The sequence below is a fragment of the Colletotrichum spaethianum genome, assembly GCF_022836535.1.
Source record: "Colletotrichum spaethianum MAFF 239500 DNA, contig42, whole genome shotgun sequence".
NCBI lineage: Eukaryota > Fungi > Ascomycota > Sordariomycetes > Glomerellales > Glomerellaceae > Colletotrichum > Colletotrichum spaethianum.
In genome coordinates, this window is record NW_026054812.1 from 117315 (window position 1) to 137210 (window position 19896).

General features: G+C 55.3%; 4 protein-coding genes across 4 annotated transcripts; all 4 read right to left on the minus strand.

Moving 5' to 3' along the window:
• Window positions 1-462: 462 nt before the first annotated feature.
• On the minus strand, window positions 463-2046 carry ColSpa_11088 (putative transporter; the record flags this gene model as incomplete). Its single annotated transcript, XM_049277300.1, has 2 exons — window positions 463-1379; window positions 1467-2046. The coding sequence occupies 2 exons, from the start codon at window positions 2044-2046 to the stop codon at window positions 463-465; spliced, it is 1497 nt and encodes a 498-aa protein (XP_049133257.1).
• Window positions 2047-6153: 4107 nt separating this feature from the next.
• Window positions 6154-7203, minus strand: ColSpa_11089 (uncharacterized protein; the record flags this gene model as incomplete). Its single annotated transcript, XM_049277301.1, has 1 exon — window positions 6154-7203. The coding sequence occupies one exon, from the start codon at window positions 7201-7203 to the stop codon at window positions 6154-6156; it is 1050 nt and encodes a 349-aa protein (XP_049133258.1).
• A 4658-nt stretch (window positions 7204-11861) lies between these two features.
• Window positions 11862-13864, minus strand: ColSpa_11090 (phospholipase A I; the record flags this gene model as incomplete). The annotated part of the gene is made up of 3 exons (XM_049277302.1): window positions 11862-13071; window positions 13132-13687; window positions 13798-13864. The coding sequence occupies 3 exons, from the start codon at window positions 13862-13864 to the stop codon at window positions 11862-11864; spliced, it is 1833 nt and encodes a 610-aa protein (XP_049133259.1).
• Window positions 13865-16436: 2572 nt separating this feature from the next.
• ColSpa_11091 (uncharacterized protein) lies at window positions 16437-16713 on the minus strand (the record flags this gene model as incomplete). The annotated part of the gene is made up of 2 exons (XM_049277303.1): window positions 16437-16545; window positions 16580-16713. The coding sequence occupies 2 exons, from the start codon at window positions 16711-16713 to the stop codon at window positions 16437-16439; spliced, it is 243 nt and encodes an 80-aa protein (XP_049133260.1).
• Window positions 16714-19896: the final 3183 nt, after the last annotated feature.

A 19896-nucleotide genomic window follows, 5' to 3' on the forward strand; every position in this document is an offset into this window, starting at 1 on the left:
GAATCTTAAGGCGCATAGAACTGGAGGAGTTGGCTTGCATCGTGCTTCTGCATTTCCGCCATTGTTTAACATGTTTGCTTGCCCTGCCTCAATTATACACTGGCTTCATCTTTTACCTCTGGGCGGATTATTATGGATCACCGGGGGGCTGGTAACTCAAGAGACCAAATTTCCAGCCGCCGCCAACAAACTCACCAAATACCGGGACATTCATTGCCTGCAGATGCAGTCGCGAATTGCTTCTCACTTGCCAGTCACTGACTGTTAACGTATTGTCTATCAAATCTAGCCTTTTTGGCCATCTAACTACCCTGTACACCTCACTCCTCAAACAGGTTCCTCTTTGCCGAATCGCAGTGACTTGATCGGGGGTGAACATCTCGTGCTGCCTACCTACCATGCATGGCCATCGTAGCATTCCAGCTCCGAGGAAAGGCCTGTTGCACATTGCCTTTCTTTCCGCTAGACCACACTACCGGCCGTCCTCTCTGCTTCAACTTCTCCATCGCTGCTGGAGTCGTCGAGTCGATCCAGAGCGCGCTGGCATTCCTTGTCCCATTTGCTGAATCCAACAATTACCCATTCCAGCGCTCCGACCAAATATAGAGCGACGCATTGTCCAATCCACAAGCCTGCAAGACCCCAGCCGTTGAAGGCGAGGTAGATACCGGCAGGGAGAGCTCCGCCGTAGTAGCTGACAAGATTCACCACAGCCCCGACCCACTGGCGGCCCATGCCTCGAAGCGCACCACCACACGATCCATTCAACCCGTCCGCTATCTGGAACAAAGCGACGTACGGCATCACCTCGCCCACCAGCCGGATCACGCGCTCGTCGTCGTTGAATATCTTGCCAAATACATCCTTCGTTGCCATGAGAACAATGAGAACGACGCTTCCGAGGATCACGGAGAGAATCGCCGCCGCATGAGCTGCTATTGCAGCATCTCGCGGTCGCTGTGCACCCAGCAAGTTCCCCAGTCTTGCCGACGCTGCCACGCCGAGACCAAAGGGGATGGTGTTGATGATTTGATCCGCAGTCATGATAACTGACTGCGCTGCCAAGGGGATAGTGCCAAGTCTTCCGGCAGCCAGAGCGACGATCTCGAAAGCCCACCACTCGGTGCCGACATGGACGACGCCCAAAATCGCTAACTTGGCGAAGGGTCCAATGTTCCTCGCAGCTTTACGCAGCTCCAGGCCACCCCAGCACTCCTTGCCTCGGACGAAGATGGCATACGCCACGAGGAGCAAGAATGAGACCCAGTACGAGATGCCTGTGGCGATAGGGGCACCGTATAAGCCGAGGCCAAATGTGTGGATGAAGAGATAATTCAGTCCTGCGTTCAGCGGCGACGTGATGAGGAGCACGTACGTGCCTGGACGATATATCGCTGTCACAACCCAACGTCAGTTTCGACTCCGTAATTCTCTCTACTATTTGACTTTCGGGGCCTCCGACTTACCTTGCGCCTGCAAGTACTTCTTCATTGCCTCGAACCATACATACCCTAAACCGCCCGGGATCAGGCATCGCAAGAATGTCGAGCTCTGCACACAGATGAACTCCTCTTGGCCCAAAGCCCGGAACACCGGTTCGGAGAACCACCACAGCACTGCTACCACGACGTAAAATGCCGACAAGACGATGATGCCTCTCTGCAAAAGTATGCCCAAGTCGTGCTTGTTCGAAGATCCGGTGAAGCTACTTGATGCAAGCGTGTCGAGGGCTGTTGTTCCGCCTAGAGCTATGAGCCAAGCTGTTGCCATGGCGAACATATAACTAAACGCAGCTGTAGCGAGGGCTTCGGGGCTCAGCCTGCCGACAATGAGCACGCTGATGGTCTGCAGGCTGTTCTGCAAAGTGTATGCTAGAATAACGGGAACAGCGGCTTTGGCGAGGAGCAGAATCTCGGCCAGCCATTGCCGGATCGGGTAGGATTCATCGGAGGTGGACGCCGGAGACTTCGGTAGCAACGCCGTGGTCTCGGACGGGGGCTGCACGGCCAACGGGTCCAGCGTGTCGGGAGACGACGGTTCCGCCATTTTGGTTGGTGTTTGGGTTACAGCCGCTTCGTCTTACTGCTCGTTCTCGACTCGGAACCGACGCCTTTCCAAGTCCTCCTGTTGTCGAATCTTTTCCGAAGAATGGTCGAGTCGGCCAAAAGCACGAGTCAAGGGAGCTTTTGCACGGAGACAGATGAGACACACCGAGGTCATTTACTGTATCCGAGCTTCGATCCAATTGCTGACGAATCTAGGGTTTCGCAGAATGTGGTTGGAGAGAAACGAAGGTTCAGACGGTCACTTGTAAACGGAAAGCCGCGAGACACGAAGCGTCAATGTATAAAGCTTTTTCTTTTTTCTTTTGAAATCAACATCTCCAGGAACCCCCCCTATCCCATGCTAGTCTAGAATCTTCAGGCATGAGATAACTGACAAGAGCCAATTGCCACATGGAAATTGTCAACTCGACGACTCAATGACCAACAATTGAGTTTGGTCACAGCTTGTGAGGCATGTCGGCTCCTTCTGCGCGGGGGAATCCCCTCAATCGACGACCCAAGATTGGACAGCGATAAGTGTGCAGTTCGGACTACATGATATTTCTACGCTTGCGAGGGGTAGACGTGCGAGAAAGACGTTGGGCGCCGGATCACTGGCTCTGAGTGGCTGCATCATGTGGCTACGACAAGCGGTCCATCCGGACTGACGCAATACATGAGGTCGGGTTTCTCGAACAAGCAAGCGCTTGACATCTTGCGCAGTTGCTGCTACTTAATCTGCTCTGGCATGATGGTTGGAAATGCGGCGACCCGTCCTTAAGATAAGAAAAGATCGTGCTCCAAAGTCTCGGAAACACCAGTGTCGGGCCTTGGAATCTTTAGCGCTAGGCCAAGAATAGGAGCCGACGGACAACCGCTGCAGATTCCTTATCTCACATGATCCTTATCCATGGGCCGCAGGGCGGGCAAGCCTTCGGTGGCCAGGCGGTCAACGGCCGACACCGGCGTTGGGTCCCGCTGGCCGGCCGAGTGGAGAATGGGAGGGCTGAGAGGGGGGAGAAGGAGAAACATGAGGGGGTGTTGGTTGATTGACCAGTCGCATTGCTTCCAACATACGTCGCTTCGCGCGACAGCTGACTGGTCGTATACTCTTCTCCGGCCGGGGCTTGTTAGGGTTCCAGCGCGCAGGTACCGACCCCGCTCGGAGCTCATCCAAAGACGATCAGAAGAGAGAGCTGGACAGGCTAAGCGCAACGAGTAGCACATGAATAAGAAACAAACTGTCAAGATGCATTCACGCAAGGGATGCATTCACGCAAGGTGCAAGAGTAGGAATGGAACGAATCGAACAGCACCAGAAGCCCCTCTAGAAGAACCTTGGTCCAGAAGAGGGCAAACGCGAGTTACTTGCCGGAGCATCATAGCGCAACGGCAAGAGGGATGGACGAGTTTGCTGGAGGGTCAAGGTCAAGGATCCTCGCGCGCCACCATCATCTCACCATTGCAGGACGGAGTCTTTGAGCTAACGACAACAAAGCCCTAGCTGCAGAAGCTTCTCGAAAATCACCGAAACGATCCTAGTCGCTGGCAAAGCAGGCTTCCAATATGTCCAAGGGAAAGGGGGACGCGACTCAGGGAGAGCAATGCCATGTGCTCGTAATGAGTCGAAACTCGGGCAGAGATGCCAAGAATGATGGCTCAATCTCATGCGGCACGAGGCGAGTTGAGTTGAGTTCAACTCCCTTCCTCCCATTGGGTTCGGTCCAGTCGCAACTGGATACACGACTCGGGTCGACTGCAAACCTGGCCATGGAAGTGTGACGAGGAGGCAAGGCAGAGTACCGTTGCAGACGATGCATGGTCAGCGTCATTGGGATCTCATGATTGCGGTATAAAAGACTAACGGATTCTGCAAGGCGAAAGCCAAAGTCTAAATAGACGAACCCTGCCCGGTCAGCGCCCGCCACACGTTCCCACTGAGCAACCAAGATGCCAGTCTCATCACATCTCGAAGGTATCACGCAAGGTACAAGCCAAACCAAGGGAAAGAGTTGGTTCTGACACAGAACGTGGCAAGTCACTGCTTTCTGCGCGTACCCGTCTTCTTCGTCCACTGGGCAGGGAATTCGCTCGAAACATGATGTGGAACGTGGCCCCAAACTTTAAATCTTCGTCTGGGGATCCTCGCCTGCCTGGGACTAGACCTGGACGAAGGGAACAGCACCCGTCCCATTCCAACACATCACTCGGATACGGATATTGCGTTGTATCTGTTGCCATGTAGCTTGCGCAGCAGCATTGTACAGTCACCCCTACGATACATTGTCTTGCTTGTTTTCATCGCCTTTCCCTGCTCCTGAGCTCGATGGGCCTTGCATCCACCACATGGCACACACACGGAACGACGCCGCCAGCTTTCTACACCACACACACTCTCATCTACATTGTATTCATTGTCCTACGTCCTGCTCTATCTGCCCTCTACCCCCCTTTTCCGAGAGCGCGATCCTTTCGGATCTCAGATCTTGTACAGGCTTTCCTGGCAGAGGTTTTCAGCGGACGCTAGGGATCGACGCCGCCATACCTTAAGTTCTTGAACTCTGGACTCTAGACCAACGTCACCGCAGGCTGCGAAAGGAGATCAGGCCACCGGAAGGCGGAAAACCCACATCACGGTTACAGGTCGATCCGTTGAAGGTGCAAAAGCGAGCGGAGGTGCGGATGCTGGATACGGACAGGTTCGGAACTGTCCCCCACTTAAAAGCACCGTCCCGATGTTGGATGCCCGTCTGTCTGCATCCGTACGGAAGGCGGACCAAGCATTGGGAGGGAGGGGAGATATGTACGCTTTGCTACCGTTCTAGCTTCCTCTGTTGCCGCATGTGGCCTGCAGCGCGTTCCCAACATCACGCTATCGCACCAGGCTCTGGACAGCGTACTGTGTGGTCTCCCAGGGAGAGCGGTTGCAGAAACGGCGCAAAACGGTTTAGGGTTCTTTGGCATATCCACGTGGCTGACGCAGGCAACAGACGACAGCCGGTCTCCCCCCTCCTTCGTTCTTCAGCAAGGTCGCCCGTTTCACGGGGCCCCGAACGCCGCCCACCCCAGCCGTGGCAAGTTACATGTCGCCGTCAAAAACGTGGACAGCGTTGCATCGTCTTAAGATGCCAGGGTGAAAAATTGCCTGCTGGGTACTTGCTCCTAGGGCGGTTTCCACCCGCTGGAACGAGAAGAACAGCATAGCCATCACCCAGCGCCAGGGGGGTGGGAGTGACAGAGGAGCAAAGGAGAAGGGCGTTGCATCGTCTCCCACTCTTTAAAGTTCAGTGTTGCAGAAGTAACCAGTCTCTCTCGATTCCCCCTCCACATTCCCAGTGACCCGTCGACATCCTCGTAGGCTTTTGAACTTTAACCGCGGAAAGTGCAAGCGCTTTCCCCAGGAGTAATTTCGGAAGTCGGATCGTAAGAATGTGCTGAGGGGGTGGAAGTGACGACGTTATGGCAAGGTACCGGTTCTTGCACCGCAACATCGTGATCCCCAAAAAAACACCTCCCTTGCCCCCTGCAATAACAACACGTCCCCCTCCCCCCCTGTTGTGCCCTGCTGTGCCCTGCTGTGCCCTGTTGTGCCCTGCCTCCCTGCCTCTTCTCCCCTGCTCGTTAGTTGCCCTTCAATGCCACCTTTATGCAGTAGCTCCCAGCAGCAAGCTGACCCCTGGGCGAAACCGTTACGCCATATACATAGTACGACGCTGCCGGCGGCAGCGTCTCTTCTTCGACACCTCGTGGCAAGCTATGCTGCCATCCCAGGACATACCAGTACCTCTCAGTGGAAAGGCTGCAGACAAGACTTGTAGGGGGTTCCGCATGCTCGAGGACGTCATGCTGGACGTAACAGTCCGCTGTTCACGGCGGCGCCGGTGCCACTGTCGTTTTCGTCTGGCTGCGTTTTGCCTCTCCCGGACGAGAAGTAACTGTCGACCCCCTCGTCGTTGGTTTCCATGGCCCAGCCAATATGTACCCGTATGCGGCCGTGGAGCGACCGGCTTGGCTAGCCGCACCCATGATATTGCAGGATGGAGCCAAACCCACACTGGAGGAGTCGCCTCTCCAGGAACTTTTCGTGATTTCCCGGCCATACGCCGGTTCACCGCTCTTCGAGGCTGGAGCGCGGCCTTCCCGCCGCTGACCACCCTCCTCCTCCTGCCCCTGTTGATGCTGTTGATGTGGCCGCGGCTCCATCCCCTTCGCCCGCTCCTTTGACGTCTTGGCTGCCAAGCCAGTGCTGCAGCCTCAAACCGGCTCTAGCGGCGCCCATGGCCATGGCCCAGTTCTCCACGCCGAGCGTTAGCAAGCTGATCGTTGTCATGTTCTTCACGAAGCGCGCGTGCGGCGAGCGGTGGCACGCCGGCGCGATGGCCAGCATGATCCAATGGAAGACGCCCACGGCGGCGTTCCACGTTGACAGGGGCACGCGCCACGTCGTCGTCCAGATCTGCAGGAATTCCGATTCCGTGCATGCGCCGCTCAAGGGGGTACCGGTCGCGATGGCCCGCGTGTAGATGATGGCCGTCATGCGGATGACCTGGTACATGAAGTCCGGGCTCTGCTGCAAGTGGTGATGGAGATGTTGCATCGATCGAGGGCTCTTCGGAGAATCGCTAGGGTCTTGGGTCTGTGGCCATTCGGGCGTCGTTATGGAGTCGGAGGCTGGTCCCGATGGCGATCGGCCCGTGCCAACGGAGCCACGTCCCGCTGTGCCTGTGCTGGAGATGCTCCCACTTCGCACGGATGCCTCGTCGGCGACGGCAGCGTAGTAGTTGCTATTGTTCAGTGGTGAGCCCGTCCTCCTGGCCGATACTTCTGGCGATTGGTCCTGTTGGCCTCCTGGGATAGTAGGGTGAAGACCCGAGATGTGCTCGTGCATGTACTTCCCAGTGAGCTGGGCCTTTCGGGAGGCCTGTATCGAAGTCGGCGTCGGCGTCGGCGTCGGTGTAGTCGTTGTTCCCATGGCCGTGCTCGTAGACGTGCTTGTTTCGTTCGCCGCGGCGTACACCGCCTCGACGGCGCCGAACAGGTACCTCACATTGTCGAGAATGGAAGCCGTCGCCGGGTGCATGCCGAGACTCGCGGTGCAGTCGGCAAAGGACGGGAGCAGGCCGACGGATGAAGACAGGCAGCTGACGAGAGGCGACATGTGTGTCATGCGAAGGGGCACGTCTTTTATAGGGTCAATAAAGGCGTATCCTGAATGGCCCCATGGGTCTGGGGCCGTTCCCGGTGTTGCCGTTGCTTCTCCTTGACTACGTGGTGCTTGACTCTGGGTTTCTTGGCCCCCGTCGCCTCCTCCGCGGTCGTTGTTTGAGGGACACAGAGTCAGTAGCAGTGGAATCATCTCGTGTGCGAGGGATATGGAGACATCGTGACTACGTGTAAGCATATGAGTCAGTTTATGGGCAGGTCTGGACGAGCGGACAAATGCCGAACTGGCATATCGCGTGTAAGTACGTTGAGCAGACCCATTTACGAGTCAAGGCTCTAGTAAGAAAAAAAGAGCGAGAACAACGCAAGAGGGTCGGACGGACAAATGGAAACATGGTATTTAGAGCGGGATATTCTCCGCTACCAAGAAAATAGGGGAGAACCCCCGTTGACCGGAAGGATTGAGAAAAACGCAAAAAATAGAGAACGCGGGAAGTCAAACAGAGAGTCGTGTATGAACCGGGCCGGTTGCCAGCCATGTCCGTAACAACAAGGAATAAATGTCGCAAAAAAAAAAAGTAACGGCACAACCAAGTGAAGACATGAGATTTTAGCCCATGAGTTAGAGGAGTCGAGCCTACGTACATGATTGCGTTTTTTGCCAAGAGGCCGTTCATACCAAGCTGGTTGAAGCCGCCGCGTATCCGGATCATGCCTCGCAAGCCCTTGAGGTGGTATCGCAGGTCGTCCTCCGACTCGCCCCAGTACCATTCGGCCACGGTAAGTTGAATGACGCCGGCGATGGCGGCATCGCTGGGATGTTCGGATCTCCCGCTGCTACCGCCGCCGGTCGCCGTTGTGTCCTGGCAGCTCTTGTGTTGACTACTGTCGACACCGTGGGATCTTAGGCTGTCGTTGAGCATGTGGATGGCGTGTCCCTTGAGGGTCCGCAGGGCGGTAGTCGGGACGTGACCCGTCTCGTGGAGGAAGCAAGCCGAGGTGTAGAGGATTATTTGCACGACGAGAGGGTCCTGGAGGCAGAAGGGCGAGTAGTGGCGGATGAAGGGATTGTTGGGATCTGGGTCGCCGTTGAGGGAGGCCTTGAAGCGGGAAAGGACTGTGAGGTCTAACAAGGCACATATCAGACTCATTCTATCCTGAACTTACACGTAACTGGACGGGAAAAAGGGAGCTACTTACACATTCGTACTAGTTGCTTGTTCAACGTCGTCTGGGCTACCGGAAGATGAGCAATCTGTTCGTCCACCCCGCTAACGGGCCGTTCTGGATGTTGGATTCTGTGCCCTGCCGCATGATGCCAGCTTCGGGGAGTGAAGCCGTCTGCAAAAAGTTGTTCGACATCGTCGTTGCCCTTTTTGGCGAGGACTAGGCCCGGCACCGCGAGACGGTATGTGAGCAACTGCTGCGATGCCTGAATTGTGTCCGAGTATAATCTGCTGCGTTTCGGATCGGCCAACGGGAGCCATGCTACCGGTGTCGCCGCCGCCGCCGCCGCTGCTGCTGATGTTCTTGTCGCTTTCGAACTTTCACCCAGGGGATCCGGCACCGGCCACGGCGCTTCGTTGACGGACGGGTCCGTCGAACAATCCGTCTCGGGACTCGAGTGTGAGGTCGTGTTCCCCGATACGGCCCAGCCAGCAACGCTGATGGGTGAGTGCCCCGCCGTCCTCGGAGACTGAGATGCTTGGAGCAGGGGAGAGTTTACCCCTGGGAGAGGGGACTGAAGGGGAACCCGGCCTCCTGCTCGCGCTGGTGTCAAGAACGTAGATGTCCCCGGTATCCGGCTAGGAGAGTATAGTTAGACAATGGGTCGCATCAAGAGAACAGTCGTACAACAAGCGATAGAGACTGTGGTCAAGTAACAAGACTTACTTGCCTGCGCGATATTCGCATACTGGCACGGGGAATCGACGGAGGCAGTTACCGCAGGGCTGCTCCTGATCGCACTGTATCCGGGTTAGTTACAGGCCACGCACGATGAGTTGGCACATGTATGCGGAGACTTGGGATATCGATCATCGATCCATGACCGCCAGAGTACATGGTATGTCGTAAACACAGAGGTATCGATCCACATGGGAATGGGGGTAGCCATCATGACACACAACATGTACATGCCTTCTGCTTCCTTCTCCGGCACTCCCCGCACGACGTCGTCGTCCTCTCGGCACGCATCATATTGCGTGCTACACGCTGCTGCTGCGACTCTTCGGACATGTTCTCAATGCGGCAGCGATGGTGTTGGGCCCTCTTTTTCGTCCCCGGAGCATCCGTTCCTGCGGTTCCTGGTTTCCTGCAGCAGATAGGCGGCACCGCATCAAACATGGCGTGTGACCTAGAAGTCTGGTCTCGGGAGTTGAGGTGGTTTTTTGGTAAGGCTGAACTTATAAGCAATTCGGAGATAAACAGAAAAAAAGGACCAAACTTGGGCCAGGGGGAAAAGTGATTGGGGGAGGATCAAGTGCAGACAGGTGGCTTTGTTGTTTCTTTGAGGCTGCCTGTCGTCGGATTTCGACATGTTTGGTCTAGCGTCGTGGATTTGCCTGGCCCAGCCTGGCCTGGCTGGGCTGAGGCGCAAGAGGGGAGACGGGGAGCCCCTCCAGGAAGCCACAAAGCAGGCCTCCTTATTCCGGGGGGTTTGTGGTGATCTGCATTAGCTGCGTCGCTAGTGCCTAGGTCCGAACCTTTTGACAAACAAGGTTTAGATGCTGAGATTGGCCTCTTTGCCGTATGAGAGCCAGTCGCCTGAACGGAAAGTTGTGTGAAAAGGGATACCAAGACATAGGAAAGTGTTATTGGACTAGGGAAAAGGTTGGATATGTTGAAGAATAAGGTCTCGGAGAGTGGCTGATGTACGAAAACGTGGACGGTGCGACCTCTCAACACATATCACGGCCAGGGTTGCGAAGGCCTGCTCTTGGAAATCGATTCTCCTCGGAGACGGGGCCCCAATGCGACAAGTTCGGCAGCACACAAACGAATCATCGCAAAGTTTCCCAGCCTCCAAGCCCTCTTCTGGGCAGGGCAACAGCGCCATCAGCCGCAGGCTGACTGCGAAACGGTGTAGGCATTATAGCGTAAGCCGCATCGTTTGATGGCGCACTTGTAGTCGAATCTTCCCACTGAAGAAAGCCGGACACTTGTCCCTGCGCTACTGCAACTGAAAGTGATCGTCGAACAGCTCGTCCGTTCCGATCTCAAAATCCTCGACCCCGCGACCTGGCGTTGGGAGCTTGGACTGTGGTCGCGGCTCAGCTGCTTAAACGGTCCGCCATCAGTGAAGACCGGCCGATTTCCTGAAGCAAGGAAAGCACAGGAATGAATAGCAGGAGTCAACGGTGGTCCGTCCATATACGAGCCATGGCAAACACCACGTTGGCTTACTGACACCACGATGAGGCTTGAAGAGGGGCCCAACCCTCTGCGAGGAATGCAAATAACTTCAAATCCGACAAAACAGACTGGGAAGTGCACTAGCACATTCGTGCGCCCAGATCCAGAGAGACTCTAGCCGATCTCGCGATTCTTGGCCACTACACTATATCGCAAGCCTCAGTACTCAGTTTACATCGGCTGTACAGGGAGGTGCACCATCATCTCCTGCGGAATTCGTCAGCCGTGTCTCGTGGCGCTGTGGGGCAGGGAGAAAAGCAAGAAACAGGATAAGACTTCGTAAAACGCCCCTATAGAGTCCCTCAGCGGCCCCCAAATGTCTTGGGTCCTCGAGGTCCTGGTTCACTTAAGACAGGGCAACATTCCGGGAGAGCCCAACTGATTGGAGGACTCCCTTGCTGGCTACCATGATGCGTTGCTACATCGCGACCACGAAAGGAGAAGCAAAGAGATAAAAATCGTCGAGACATTGTCAAGCCACTCGAGGCAGCTGCAGCTTGCTTTGGTGCTGTGTTTTACCAAGGAGGCTTGCGCTGATGACTTTGAGGTCGCGATGGGCAGGCGGGTGTCCCAGTGACGCTATCGTCACTAGGGCGCTCCAGATCTACGCCGCGTCAATGGTTGAGGGCACTTGTATAATGTCGTGGTTTGGCTCAAGCACTCTGGTAAGGAAGCGTAGCAACAAAAAAGAGTGGGAGGTTCGGGACTAAAAAGGTAAATAGAACAGACTCCCAAGCCGGGAATATAATGGAAGTAAGAGAGTTTGCGCAGCTTTGGGAACGATGCGATTTAAGCTTAAGACCGAGTCGCGATCAGCAGGGACGGCTCGACGTGACGTAGTGCTCCACTAGCCGACCGAATTATCGGGTTATTGCCACCGGCGGCGAAGCGGGAGTGCCCCGAACTATGAAGTCACAAATTACGGGAATTACCAGGGGATACGACGCAGTCAAGCGATCGGCTCGTACCAAGACGGTTGAAAATGTCATTATCTCATTAAGGTAACAGGCTTCTGTGCTGCTACAGCACGTTTCCGAATGAAAAACATGTGCTAAGAATGGTATCTTTATGGAACCCCCAACACCGAAACCACCTTCCAATGATAACTCCTGTGATCGTATTGCTGTTCAATCGTGACTCCCGTCGCATCTCTGTTCCTTGCCCGGCATCGAGAAGTGGTCCAGCGGCTGTCCGGGCGCTTGCAAGAAAGCGGTGTATGACAACTTCGCCCGGAACTCATCACCTTCCACGATAATCCGGCTTCCTAGCCATATTCACTGGTGGAGGCTCGTCGTCAACGGGATAAGGTAAGGGCGCTGAGCTGATAGGGCGACGGCCGCCGGCTGCCTGATGTTCCGGCAATGGTGTCTTGGGAGGCAGCGGTGGTGGAATTCGTTGCGGCTGGTGCGACTGTTGTATAGAGCCGTTGTTGTACTGTTGATTCTGCCATCGCGGGTGCTCGTCGGGGCTCATGATGGCAATCTTGTCGGCGCCGGCTGCATAGCGATACTGAGAAGGCGTCGGCGCAGTAACAACCAGTCGGTCAATTTCATCGTCTTTTAGCGGAGGCGGGGGACGTTGCTCCGCTTTCGGAGCTGGTGATGGTTGAAGTCGCTCGCCAGAACTTCTGGGCGAAGGACTCATCGGCGAAGGAATATGCAGATGTTCCGTACCGGATTCGTATGACTGGCGGCTTGGCGGTGTGTTGTATGGCGGCCACGACGTGGGCATGTCGCCTGGCAACTCCACAGCAAACGACAGCGGCTCGGTGGTCTCTGAGTTTGATTTGACCAGTTCGGGGACCTCTGGCAGGCGGGAAAACCTCATGTTTGCTTTGTGGATCTTGGCCATCTTCGCGGAAGCCCCTTGGATCATTTTCTGCTCCACGTCCCGCCTCAGGTATTGTCGCGTGCTCGTGCTGATCTCGGCCAGACGGTGCCATTCGTTCATACCAAACTCGCCGACGCCAACCTCCACATTAAGGCGATAGTAGTTCTCGACGTTGACGTTCCGCTTCAGGAGGTGCTCCTTTCTCATCTGCTCGTGAATCATCTCACAGCCCTCAATCTTGGAGATGAGCTTCCGGCGGGCCTCGGCAAACTCTCCCAGAAAACCCTCATACCACATCTGCGAATTCGCATCGCTCCCTTTGGGCCGTCTGCCCGTGCCGACGCTGAGAAACACTCCAACCTCACGGCCGGGCCATTCATTCACAACTGCCTCGTCCAGAGCTTCTGGTGCAGGGTTAAAGGTGCCGCCACCGTCATCGTGGAAGACAGACTGCCCGATTTGTATGGGTTTGAAAGCCAGGCCAATCGCGCACGTGGCGCGGCCAGCTTGCCAGATCTTGCAGTCGAACTCTGGCGGAGGCTCTCTCCTCGAGTCATAGGATCGCAGGATGGCGGCAGGCGCGCCCTTGCGAGAGCCCTTGTACATTGCTAAGACGGCGCTTTGAATTTGTCAACTGGATGAGCTCCTTGGGTGGAGGCTTTGAAGTGCGTGTACTCACGTTTTGGTTCTATTCTCCCGAGCATCATATAGTCGAGCGTTTGGGTCGCCGTATCGCGAGTTGAAAGCAGGCCGTGCCATCTGCGCTTGAGGACTGCGTGCGCTAAAGCTGACGGTGCTGGCGTTGCTGGCATGCCTCCTTGGATTTGAATTGTTGTATCCACTGAGAGGGCTCATCATGTCGTTTTCGGTGCCATCGTTGCCCTCCTTTTGGTAGATGGTGTGTTCCCGGACGGCCTCCTTGATAGCCTCCTCCAGCTTAGAGGCTTTGAAAAGTGTTGATCGGTAGGGAATGCCGGCGATGGTCTTGTCCGTCTCGAAAACCATGCGCGTCATCCTCACGTAGAGTTCCTTGCACTGTTCCAGGTCCAGGCGCAATCTACCGAGCATCAGGGCGATGAGGCCGCCGGTACCGGTTCCAACAATGAGATCAAAATGGTCGCATGGTCTGGGGATTTCGTTTCGACGGGGGGCTCTACCCTCGATCTCGACGAAGGTGCGGTGCATGATTTCTTGGAGAATAATGAACATGGAGTAGCCACGAACTCCTCCACCATCTGTCGCAAAACATGTTAGTCAAGTACACCGCTTGTGGTGGCCTTCTTCGCAATCTCTCGTGCGTGGAATAAAGATTGGGCTCGCCTTGTGTCGGGGAGACTTCACGTACCTAACGATAAGATGCGGAGGGGAGGGCCCTTGGTAGTGTCCCTCCTCTTGACCCCATTGAGGTCCATGACTGGCGCGGGTTCCCGTGGGTAAGCCAGCTTGTTTGCGATCCACCGGAGTTATTTGGTTTCTGGCTGCAGTCGTCGTTTACGTCGAAGGATTTGGTTCGGGCGGTCGCAAAATGTCGCTTCGCAGGTGGGTGATGGTTATTTTTCGATTGCAGGATGAGAAAATTGGGAAGGGTCGGAGAAAACAGACTAGTAGCAAGCGCAAGTGTGTAAGTAAGTAAGGCAAGGCAAGGCGAGGCGAAGAAGGATGTACGGGTAAGGCAAAGTGCAGTCGGTCGGTCATAATCTAAAGTCTGATCACGAGTGGGAGGGTGACGCAAGAAAACGGCTTGCGCCCTGGACCGCCCACTCAGATGGAGCCCGTTTTTTTCTCGACCCTGCCACTTGCCCACTTTGCGGAGGGACTCACTTGTCAGTGTTACTCTGTGAATGAGTGAGCGAGCGAGCGAGCGAGCGAGTGCGTCCTGCAGACGTCGCGACCGTCGCTTAGGCGGAAAGAAGAACGGCGCAGAGCAGTGGCTGGCAGCGACAGCCACGGGAGGTAAAGAGAGTGCGCGCCAGAAGAGACGGGCTACTAGCAACGCCACAGCAGCTAACCTAGAAATGACCAAAATGACCCGGGGGGTTAAGCGACTTGTGACTGGGCGCGAATGGCAGGCCGCGGTTTCTACCAGGACCGATGTCTCGGCTCCCTCTTTGGTGTCTTTGGAGCGAGTGGGAGGCGGGAAAGGTATCTAAACTGGGACAAGATCTTCTCTTCAGCGAGGGCGTTGAGGGGGAGAACTCCGGCAGAGGTTGTATTGTGCACGATGATGGCGAGAAAAGGTTGCCGATCTGTTTGTGAGGGCGCCGGCGGGAGTTATTGAACAAGGAGCCGGGAGTATCGGGAGCATCTGGTAGTTGTAGGAGGTAGAGGAAGATGTTGGATACCTTGACAATGTACCTTGACGGATGACTGGCTGACTGGCTGGGCAGGAAAGCGATAGACGTTTGTCTACCTACCTAGGCTGACTTTAGCCGCTACCTTAGGTACGTAATTAGGGAAGGAGGGAATGACCAATCTGACTTTCTTACCACATGTCTTCGGTAGGGTAGGTAGGTAGGTCAGGCAGGTACGGATGGATACCTACCAGGAAATGTCGATGGGAATTAGCCAGAGCAAGGCACGGTGACGGACCCTTTTGCACGTCCCTTCCCTGCCATGGCACCTGCCGGAACGCTTATCCTCTATTGCCATTGAGCATCTACCTTGTTCGCAGGCCTCGCACACCACTGAGCTTGCCTGCTTGCATTTCTTACCATGCCGCGGTCAGTTCAGCTTCTGACATGCTCTGTCTGACCTTACGGCTTTGCCCAGACTACATGTTTCTGGGAAAACTCACCATCCTCTCTTTCCACCATGCAGTAGTACAGGCCTCCGATATGGGCGACAAATAAACAACGTGGTAGATTATCCGAATCCAGGTCTCTGCAGACGAAACATCACAGGTGCCCTCTTCTGTCGTCCACAGGAAATCAGCACTGCATCAAGAGATACCCCGAGGCATGCCGCAAGGCAGAGAGAGCGGGAAAGAGAGAGAGAGAGAGAGAGTGTGTGTGTGTGTGTGAGAGCGTGCCCGCTTGCCGCCATCCAGCTGCAAGACCAGACGGCAATCTCGCAGCAACTTACCCGAAACTGGTGCGCAGGGACGCAAAATGTTTCCTACTCGGCTACTCCACGCAAACCCCTCGCGACTTCGCCCAATCGCGCCCCATGTAGTTTATGTAACCGTCCCTCTGCTAATGGCAGTTCGGGGAGCAACGAGCCTACCTATCGACCTTGAGGCCATGTTCCTTGCTGGAGGATCCCGGGGACCTGCACTAGAACCGCACTTCTCGTTTGGGTGACGAGTCCAATCGAGGCCGTCGAACCTACCAGTCCCAGCAATGCTACCGAAGCTGCCTCTGCTAGGTGCCCCGCTCTCAATCAGGATGGTTCCCACCCTTGCCATCCCTCTTTCCATCCCGTCGGTTCTTCGCGACTCCGGCTCCTAGATCTCGTAGTTTACATTGTACCAAGCACTGGCGTCTGATGCACACGTCCGAATCCACTTCCTACTTTCTGTGGCGTGCTCGAATTCAAGATACTTGACTTCGCGTGCTCCGAAGTTGAGAATATACCCACCCGTATCCCTACCATTCTTACTTCGTCCAGAGGTACGGGAATACCCCACCAGATCCTCGGCAGCTTGCGCCGCAATGACATGGCCTGTTTCTGACCTCAGCAGCCCAAAGCCAGAGCGTCTGCATTGTGTTTCCGGCGTCTGAATGTCCGAAGAACCGCACCTTGCGTATGGAGACTGTATCTCACAGAGTGTCCCTCCAATGCAGTAAGCTTTGTAACGGGTACATTGTCCGTTGGGCTGATTACTTTCTGCGGCCTCCAACAAAGCGGCTGTCATCAGCTCTGAGTATCCTAATGCCTTGGTCATTCACCTGTCCAGTAGGATATGGGCCAGGGGACCCTTCCGGTGACTGTGCCCGCACGTCAGCAGCGCCTTCATCCTTTAGCTTCACTTGTGCCGTTGCCACGCTAGCTCCTACCTCCAGCGTTGAGAAAGGCCGTTGACCCGAGGCCTTGATTGGCTACGGTGCTTTCTTTGTGCTGAACCAGCAGGCTCGAAACCTCTTGTCCCGTGTGGCTGTGCAAGGCTTGGGCGGCTCGGTGGCACTTACCGGTACTCGCCAACCCTCGTTTGCTCCATTCTCAGTGGCAGCGTCGCCACCGACAAGCGTTCGCGTGACAGACACACGTTCCCTTTGCCCTCGGTTTCTCGCATCGTCTCATAGTCCTTCTTGGCAAGAGACATGCAGCCCAGACAAATTGACAGCTCTCGAATACTGAAAGTTTACGTCCCTCAATCACTGGGCCAAAAGACTGGATCCGTGGCTCCGTTCGTGCCCGACGAATTGTTGAGCCCAGCTAAGACGCCCCTCACGCCGGGCTTCGCGAAGCGGACTATTTTTCTTTGGGTCCCCGCGCCACACCACTGGGCACTCATTCGGCTCGTATCCGCCATCATGGAACATCCTGGGCAGTTCAATGTTGCCTTCGACTAGCAACTTCGAGAAGGTGATTCTCGCATCCCGGGGTTTAGAAGTTGGCCGAACAAGTCACTTGGCGTCGGAAAATGCGGATGTAGAAGGGCTGCTTGGAAAACACCGACGAACGGTTACGACTTGACACATTGAGGCCTGCGACCTGGGAATCACCGTCCTATCGTTTGCCGGAACGTATGCTTCAGGTGGCGCTCCGGAATCCACCGCGTCGAGCATTCGGCGACCCGGCGCATTGTCCACCGGATCGGTAACCAAGACCCAGCAGGAGTTGGGAAACAGTTGAAAAGCCCGGAGGCGACGGATCGATAGATGCCGGCTGCCTCCCTGCCCGGAGACCCACCCTCCCGACTCGGGGCATAATACTACCGGGAGCTCCCATAAATCTTGGTCTAGATCTATTTTTGCACAGAGTAAGGTTGAGGACGCAGAGGCGACCTGCAGCCCGGGATTACACTGCACTATGATCGTCGGTTCGCGCGTCACTGCTCCACCAAGAAACTGCCTTTGCAAGTGGCACAGATGTGATTCGTCGTGAAGTAGAGCGTCAGACAAGGTGTTGCACTCTCGAGCAAATCAAGCTACCGAATAAATCGGCTGCCTATCTTATTTTGAGGGACACATCATATCATCGTCAACTCGCCCAAGTTCGACAACCAAACACCTACGCAGCTATTACGAGCGATACCACAGTACAGGAAGAGGTCCCAACTTTGCTCGCACTCATAGGGCATCGTGAGTCCGACAACGCATAATGGCTGGACTTGGCCGTGTGCACCACAACACCCACAAGCTGGTGACAAAAAAAGTGATACACACAACACCCCGATTGCTACTAGTCCCCTAATTCACCTAGGAATACCTCCACGGATACCCGACTTCTTCTTTCCAAATTTCGGGAAAACTTAGATTGAGTGTTATTATGTATGAATGTCTTCTTCAATCAGAAAAATTCTGAATATTGAAGACGTCGCTGGTGCTGTTGTGAAGGCCATGGGCGGGGGAGTCTGGTTCTGTGTATCACTTTTTTTGTCACCTGCTTGACCCAGCACGTCCCCAACCTCCCAAAGCTATGTCCTCCTCTAAGTTACCGGGAGGACCCTTCATCCAAATCATCAGCGCCTGCGATCGAAGCAAAGCAGACGTGGAGTGGGAGGACCCCAGCTTCTCAAGGGTAGTGGTCCAGGCGTGAGGGCGTCAATCCCCAAACTTTACCAAAGCTTTCAGTAACTTGGGTGTTTGGCTCGTTGGACTTGATCGGCAGACTACCTAGGTAGCTTATGCCACACCAAGCCAGCCCTGAGAACACAACAGTCGACAGCATAGGGAGAGCCAAATGGGGGCGTAGTCATCAATGCAGCTAGCGCAACGCAACGAGTCGCTCTAAAGGCTGCGACCGACGGAGCAAACCCCTACAGGAAGGCGGACGCACTGGAAGCTGCTGAGACCGGATCGTGCAGCCTTAATTGGCCAGTGACACAGAAGTTGGAGTGTGAGGGTGCTGGATGGTGTGGGACCGCACATCTGCAACCATGCCTTGCCGACGTGGGCAGAAAGTGTAACCCGTCAGGTCAGCCAAGCAGGACGAGTGTCGTCTCGCGCCATTGTTATGCTCCCCTTCGGTCAACAAGTCAGGTAATTCGCTCACCTCGCAGCGCCGTTAACGGTTCGCCATCAGACTGAGAGTACCTTCCACTACGCGACTGCGCCGGCACGCCCTGTGTGTCCCGGCTGAGATGGATGGTGTGGTCGGGACTGCACTACACCCTGCATTACGGCCAAGAAAGACACTCATCTGGATGGGCATGGACGAAGATTGATGAGTGATGGATGACAGGTGGCAGGCGTCGGCCAGTCCCAGAAATACGTCAGCTCGGTGGTGTTATGAGGGCTTATCCGTATCGATACTTCAGCCATCGAGAGCGAGTACGGATTCCCTGGCGTATCACTGAAGGACCGATGGAACAGACTGGCGTGGATTTGGATCTCCGAAGCATGCCCAATGGAGCTAAAAGAAGCTGCCTTGCAGCATGACCTGGACAAAGGTCGTACATGTGGCACCAGTGGGAGGCAGAGAAAAAGGCAGCTGGCTGCATGATGGCCGGCCATCCGTCAGGCTCCAGACGCTCCAGACGCCCCAGACGGCAAGGTATGGGACTCGGCGGTCGAGGCAAAGGCGGAGGAGGGGCAAGGCCTCGAGCTGCATGAGAAGGGCGAGGGGCGCCCAAAGGATGGGCGGAGAAGAGGAGTGGTGAGAAAGTGACTGCATCAAAAAACTGACAGTGAACTTTGGGATTGTGGTATTGACCTGGCAGAGCGTCGAAGAGAAAAATCGGCAAAGGGAGCAATGAAGAAGCGAAGGAGCGTACGTAGGTACACAGAACTATGCAAAAGTCAGAGAGAGAAAGCAAGGACCCTTTCCCACGTCGAGACCCTCCCGCCTTCCCCATTTCTCAGGCTTGGATCCACAAAAATACTATCATCGGGCGGCCCTATTGTCCAATCAAAGCTTGATGCAGGTGAGAAGAGTCCAAATCCCCCAAAGGGCAACCACAGCCTCGCAGCCTCACAGCGCTCCCGCCATTCTTCCCGTGCTGTGCTCCTCGGTTTCCTCACCATCCTCCATCTCCTCATCGCCGTCATCCCGAAATTCTCGTACGATTGCCCGTTGCCTTTGCCATTGGCGCTTCCATGACCGCAACGCAACTCTACCTCGAACTGCAATCTAACAAATTGTGTTCACATTGATCCAAACCGCAGATGGAAGAGTCTCAACCAGCGAAACGGCGAAAGCTTCTCCCGCGCCAACCCTCTACCAGCACCACACAGGCGGCCCCATTTCCTCATGAATTGGTGAGCACACCGAATGAAACCAAGCGCTGCAGTGGCTAGACTGACATTGTGAATGTTTAGCCTCAGCAGCATCCAGCTCAGGA